At 56.9% G+C, this 6,604-nt stretch overlaps 1 protein-coding gene across 1 annotated transcript in view; it reads left to right on the top strand.

Moving 5' to 3' along the window:
* The window catches only part of ATP6AP1 (ATPase, H+ transporting, lysosomal accessory protein 1), an 8,235-nt gene extending 1,900 nt beyond the window's left edge, over positions 1 to 6,335 (top strand). Inside the window, exons 3-10 of the mRNA XM_011955915.1 lie at positions 1,688 to 1,762; positions 2,127 to 2,320; positions 2,779 to 2,819; positions 3,480 to 3,565; positions 4,064 to 4,302; positions 4,967 to 5,014; positions 5,101 to 5,332; positions 5,509 to 6,335. Coding sequence (XP_011811305.1) covers positions 1,688 to 1,762; positions 2,127 to 2,320; positions 2,779 to 2,819; positions 3,480 to 3,565; positions 4,064 to 4,302; positions 4,967 to 5,014; positions 5,101 to 5,332; positions 5,509 to 5,718 — 1,125 coding nt within the window. The 3' untranslated portion in view covers positions 5,719 to 6,335. The remainder of the gene's footprint in view (positions 1 to 1,687; positions 1,763 to 2,126; positions 2,321 to 2,778; positions 2,820 to 3,479; positions 3,566 to 4,063; positions 4,303 to 4,966; positions 5,015 to 5,100; positions 5,333 to 5,508) is intronic.
* The last annotated feature ends 269 nt before the right edge of the window (positions 6,336 to 6,604 follow it).

The following is a 6,604-nucleotide window of genomic DNA, read 5'->3' as shown; positions in this document are numbered from 1 at the left end:
GGAGTCTCGCTCTGTTGCCCAGGCTGGAATGCAGTGGTGCAATGTCAGCTCACTGCAACCTCCACCTCCTGGGTTCAAGCAATTCTCTGCCTCAGCCTCCCGAGTAGCTAGGATTACAGGGCACTTGCCACTGCGCCCAGCTAATTTTTGTATTTGTTTTGTATTTTAGACGGGGTTTCATCATGTTGGCCAGGCTGGTCTTGAACTCCTGACCTCGTGATCAACCCGCCTCCGCCTCCCAAACTGCTGGGATTACAGGCGTGAGCCACCGCGCCCGGCCTGTGAGGGGGAATTCTTATAATCCACATAAAACATCTAGCCAGGATCCCCCAGTCTTACGGCATTCACCCATTCATTCATTTGCCCAATATGGAAAGCCTACTATGTGCCAGGTATTGTGAAGTGTTGGGGATATGGCAGTGAGCAGAAGAACCCAATCCCCCACCCTCAGGAAGCTGACTTTCTCATGAGGGTGACCAGTAAATACTAAGTTGGTATATTATATGATGTCAGTGTTATAGTCTTTAGGGAAGGAAGCAGGCTAAGGGGACAGAGTGACTGGGATGCTGTTTTAGATAAGGGTGGTCAGACCGGGCCTCATTGAGGAGGTGAGGAGGTGATATCTGAGCAGAAATCTTAATGGAGGGAGGGAGCCGTTGGGGGAAGGACATTCCTGGAACAGCAAATGCAAGGGCCCTGGGCAAGGTGTGCTCTCGGCAAGCTCAAGGAAGAGCTGGTGTGACTGGAGCACAGTGAGTGAGAGAAAGGGGTAGGAGATGTAGGAGATGGTTTTCAGGTGGCCAGGCAATGAAGTAGGACCTTGTAGGCCATGAGGGGGAAGGTCAGTTGCAGTTCTAAATGTGTAAGAAAGCCTTGGGTAATGTGGAGCAGGGAGTGGTGTGATTTCTCAATTAAAGAAAGCCCACAGAACCCACCAGCAACTCCTGGGCTTTCCGACTGGGAGCCCAGGCAGCCAAACAGCAGCAAGGTCCTGCCCACAAGGGAGGGGAGACTGGGCGAGTGTATATACCAAACAGGTTAGGGAAGCTGATTAAAATCTCCTCAGGGCCTAACTGGGAAAGGCCAGAGGAAGCTGGAGATTGGAGTGCGGGGTAGGAGCGAAAGGACATCTGTAAGTTGTATAGGAAAAGGGATGGGGTCAGGGCCACTGTGGTCCTAAGAGCTCAAAAGACTTCAGTGCTTCCTCCACATGTTCTGAGATCTCACCTCTCTCCCCTTCCACCAAAAGCAAGTGGGGTGAGGGTCCTGTCCAGACTGGACAAAGCTGACTCCCATTTTCTCTGGCTGGGAGGCCTGCTGCAAATGCTCTTGGCTGCCCCACCCCCTCCCCGCAGCTTCCCTGTTCCCTCCCCAGTTCCTCTTGTCTGTAGGGTGGGTAAGGCAGCTGACTCCTACTCCTGAGGTTACCAGAAGTCAGCTGCCTGCAGATCTCCCCACCCCCATGACTGCCTTCCATGTCTTCTCACCCTGCCTTGACAGTGCTGGAGGGAAGAGGCGAGTCTCCCACCCACCACTACCAGCACACAGTTGCGCTCCACTAGACCGAACCTGACTCTCAGTGAGACTTTGCTGGCCCTGAGAATGCACGGGGAAGGTGGCTGTTCCCTGCCTCGGCCCCCCATTCCTTGTCAAACCTCCTCAGATGTCTCCCCTGTTTCCCTATTAGCTGAGCGTTGAGGATTTCACAGCATATGGCGGTGTGTTTGGAAACAAGCAGGACAGCGCCTTTTCTAATCTAGAGGTAAGAGTCCTTTCCCAGCCAGGGCCCATGGGGGACATTCTGTGCTTCTCCCAGCATAAGAACTGTACTCTTACCTCATATCAGGGTTACTTGGTACTTGGGTCTGAGTTTCCTCTGGGCCGCCTCCCCCCCCCCCCCCCCGCAAACAACAACAACAAAACCACCTCATACTCTTAGCAGAGACACTGGCTTTGGGGTAGAAAGGCCTGGGGCCTGAATGTCAGGGGCTGGGGTGTGGGCCACTTTCTTGGTGAGCCTTTGTGGGTATGGCTTGCCAGAGGAGACCTGCCAGAGAGGTTTGGGGGGCTGGCCCAGGCCCACTGGCCCCTGGCTAACTCACCTTTTGCCTCTCCCCTGTCACCAGAATGCCCTGGACCTGGCCCCCTCCTCCCTGGTGCTTCCTGCCGTTGACTGGTATGCAGTCAGCACTCTGACCACTTACCTGCAGGAGAAGCTCAGGGCCAGCCCCTTGCATGTGGACCTGGCCACCCTGCGGGAGCTGAAGCTCAACGCCAGCCTCCCCGCCCTGCTGCTCATTCGCCTGCCCTACACGGCCAGGTACTGCCCACATGGCCCAACCACCAGCCTCGGGGTCCAGAGAGCAGCAAGGCCCTGGGCTATGGCATGTGGTGGCACCATTCGGCCAAAGATGCCAGTACTCCCCACCCCCTCACAGCCCTTCTAGAAGGTGCCGTGTGTGGCCAGAAGAGGTGGGGAGGGCCTCTTCTGTGATTCAGGAGTTGGTGCCTAGCTCCAGAGATGAGGCAGATGTGAGCCCTGTGGGTGGGGAGCCTTCTCACCTAGCCAGGCCCTTGTCACAGAGCAGGTGGCTAGGACTTGAGTGTGACTGAGAAGCCTTGGGGTGAGATGGGCTTCCAGGAGTGGGCACTGAGGTAAGAGTGTGCAGGCTTGGTGTGTGGGGCTAGTGGGGAGGAGAAACTGGGGCGGGGGAAGGGTAGTAGGCAGCGCAGGTCCAGGCCGCCTGAGGACTCTGGCGCTCTGTTTGTCTTCCATAGCTCTGGTCTGATGGCACCCAGGGAAGTCCTCACAGGCAATGGTGAGTAGAATCAGGGAGGATGCACGTCCTCACCTAGCCCTTGGGCAGGGACCACAGAGACAGTTGGCCTGCAGTTCCTCAGCCTCCTCACTCCCAGGGTGGCCCACCTGCTTCTCGGGGCAGCTGACAGTGGAGCAGGGAAATGCTGGCTCCCAGGACCAGCCAGGGACCACCTAGCAGAGGACCCTGTCCAGCCAGACCCCACTTGGCAGGGGGGGGCCCTCTGTGCTGGAGGCTATGGAGCCAGTTTCTGTGCATGCAGTGTGAATCCTTGAGTTATGTGTTTAAGAAGACTGCAGACATTTGGAAAAACAATTCTGGGGACTTATCTATTTGCAATAAAGAACAGTCACTCCCCATGAAAAGGCAGTCGCAAACCTTTCATGGGTGGATGCGGAGTTTTCTGTATTGATATTTATTTTCTCGTGTCACATAGGTAGGGCTTGGCATTAGGAAGTCGATGACCGAAGCCACAGTTGTCCCTGGGGGAGGCTGGGAATGGGGGTGGGATGAGAAATAGCTGCTCCTAAGGATCCTCAGTGGAAAGTAAAAACACCACTTTCAGATGGTCTAGAAGGTTTCTAAAGCAGACGGTGGGGAGTGTTTCTTTACACAGGGTGCCTGGTGACCTGAGTCTCTGCTCTCCTTGTTGACCCTCAGATGAGGTCATCGGGCAGGTCCTGAGCACACTCAAGTCTGAAGATGTCCCGTACACAGCAGCCCTCACAGCGGTCCGCCCTTCCAGGGTATGTGCCCTTCCAGCAGGGGCTCTGGGACATGCAGGGAGAGGCAGTGTGGTGAGTCTGTCTGGAGGTGGGGGGTGTATGCCACAGGCAGGCTGCCCAGGAGGCCCAGCATAGGGGAAGCATCAGGCACAGAACCCCCGTGGTGTGACTATTTGGAGTGGCTTGTCCCTGGGCTGACTCTGGGGGAGGACTAGGATGAGCACTCAAGTGCTGCCTCCCCATTCCAGGGGCAGCTTTCCATCTCGTCCTTTGAGGCTTGTGGGTGGCAGACTTGGACACTAAGTCTAAATGACCCTAAGTTTGAGGGACTAGGAATGTCATCAGGGTTTAGGGGCCATCAGGGAAAGCTTTCTGGAGGGAAGGCCTCCTCTGGCTGGTGGGACTTTGAGATAGTGGACAGGGTGTCCTGTCGGGAGAGGAGGGAGGGCATGACAGCTGGGTTGGAGTATGACAGTCTCCCAGGGCTGCTGAAAGAAGGCTGGTTGGGTGTTTCTGCAGGTGGCCCGCGATGTAGCGGTGGTGGCTGAAGGGCTAGGTCGCCAGCTGCTACAAAAACAGCCAATATCACCTGTGATCCATCCTCCTGTGAGTTACAATGACACCGCTCCCCGGATCCTGTTCTGGGCCCAAAACTTCTCTGTGGCGTACAAGGACCAGTGGGAGGACCTGACTCCCCTCACCTTTGGGGTGCAGGAGCTCAACCTGACTGGCTCCTTCTGGAATGACTCCTTTGCCAGGCAAGGGCACTAGGCTGGGGAGGACTGTGCCACCACAGGTGACCTTCCCACCACTGTGAGTGGCAGGTGGGGCAGGGAGCCAGGGTCAGGTCTGTGTGTTGGGGTGGGGATGGCCATGGTCTGGTTGGGGTCTGGGCAGTGTGAGGATGTAGGAGGTGTCATGGCGGGGGGTGCTGTTGGAAGGGAGTTGCTCAGACTTCTGCCTCCCCATGCTTGTGAGTCTTTGGTTGGGACCTTGGTTGTTAACACCTCCCCCTTGAGCAAAACCTCTGGGACTTTGTGTGGGCAAATGCCAGGCCAGCTACCTGAGGCGTTTATGGGGCAACCATGCCCTTCTGTTTGCTGTCACCCCCAAAGCCCAGCCCAGGCACCTTAGTGACCCTAAGAGGGAGTAAAAGGAGAGGTAGTGAGCTCGGGGGAACCAGAGGAAGGACCCCCCATGCTGGTGGCAAGGGGGACCTGGGTCCTGGCTTCCAGCTCTGTTCTGGGCTTGCAGTGTGACTGGATCCTCAGTTTTCCTATCTGTCAAGTGGGGTCACTGCTTCTTCAGGTGGCTGCAAGGACCCAAGGCAGCTTAGCTAAGAGCAGAGCTGAGGAACTTGTTCCTCTGATGCCAAAGGCCCTCCCAGAGCCTCACAGTGCACCTCTTTCTCTGCCTCTGCAGGCTCTCACTGACCTATGAACGACTCTTTGGTACCACAGTGACATTCAAGTGAGTCCTGGGGTGGTTGAGACGTGGGTAGGCTGGTGTGGCCCCAGCCTCCCCAGCTCACCTGATATCCCTGCCACCTTCCCCAGGTTCATTCTGGCCAACCGCCTCTACCCAGTGTCCGCCCGGCACTGGTTTACCATGGAGCGCCTCGAAGTCCACAGCAATGGCTCCGTTGCCTACTTCAATGCTTCCCAGGTCACAGGGCCCAGCATCTACTCCTTCCACTGCGAGTATGTCAGCAGCCTGAGCAAGAAGGGCAGTCTCCTCGTGGCCCGCACGCAGCCCTCCCCCTGGCAGATGATGCTTCAGGACTTCCAGGTATGGCGCAGGGGTGGCCCAGCTTCAGGTGGGGGAGCCCAGGCTGGTGGTTGAGAGACGAAGAGAGGCTTGGGCTTGGGCATGTAGTTGAGAGTCCTGTCCCTGCGCTGCCCTTGTCCCAGTCCTTGCTGGGCCTCCCAACGGTCCTTTCTGACCCATGTCTGTGTGTCTGCCAGATCCAGGCTTTCAACGTGATGGGGGAGCAGTTCTCCTATGCCAGCGACTGTGCCAGCTTCTTCTCCCCCGGCATCTGGATGGGGCTGCTGACCTCCCTGTTCATGCTCTTCATCTTCACCTACGGCCTGCACATGATCCTCAGCCTGAAGACCATGGATCGCTTTGATGACCACAAGGGCCCCACCATTTCTTTGACCCAGATTGTCTGACCCTATGCCAGTGGGGGGTTGAGGGTGGGACAGTGTCCGTGTTGTTGCTTTCCCACCCTGCAGCACACTGGACTGAAGAGCTTCCCTCTTCCTACCGCAGCATGAACCCCAAGCTCCCCTCAGCCCATCTTGCTCCCTCTTCAGCCCGCTGAGGAGCTTTCCTGGGCTGCCCCCATCTCTCCCAACAAGGTGTACATATTCTGCGTAGATGCTAGACCAACCAGCTTCCCAGGCTTAGTCGCTGTGAGGCGTAAGGGACATGAATTCTAGGGCCCCCTTTCTCCTTATTTATTCTTGTGTCTACATCATCTCTGGCTGTGGATAGTGTTTTTGTGTAGCAAATGCTCCCCCTTTAAGGTTATAGGGCTCCCTGAGTTTGGGGTGTGGAAGTTCTACTTAACTGTCCTGCTTGGCTGTCGTTATCGTTTTCTGGTGATGTTGTGCTGACAATAAGCAGTACACTGGGGTTTATTTCTGTGGCCTGAGAAGGAAGGCACTTCCACAGGTGGGCTGGGTGCGATCGTCGGCTGTCCGGCATGTTCCCACCGGAAGTGCCTGGCAGGAGCAGGGGGTGCTCGGTTGTTTCCTTCCTAATAAAGTAAACGCGGATCGCCATGCGTTGGGCCTCTTGTCGCTCATTTCTGCGCTGAGCTTTTGGCGCGTGCTCGCCAGAGGTATGCGGGAGGATGGAGCCTGGCGAGGGGGAGGCTAGGAGGCATCCGCGGAGACCGGGAGGGGCTTTAGTAAGCTGGGCCCTAACCGCTTAGGGCAGGGAGGGGTGGTCGGGCCGAGTCTCGGTGCGCTTCGGCGTCTCAGGAGGCCGTAGTGACAATGGCAGCCTTCGCGTCGTGAGGGAGCCGCCCCCTGCTGCCGCAGCTGCGCGCGT

The sequence above is a fragment of the Colobus angolensis genome, unplaced genomic scaffold, assembly GCF_000951035.1.
Source record: "Colobus angolensis palliatus isolate OR3802 unplaced genomic scaffold, Cang.pa_1.0 Scaffold402, whole genome shotgun sequence".
NCBI classification, from domain to species: domain Eukaryota; kingdom Metazoa; phylum Chordata; class Mammalia; order Primates; family Cercopithecidae; genus Colobus; species Colobus angolensis.
This window is presented reverse-complemented; position numbering and strand designations above follow the sequence as displayed.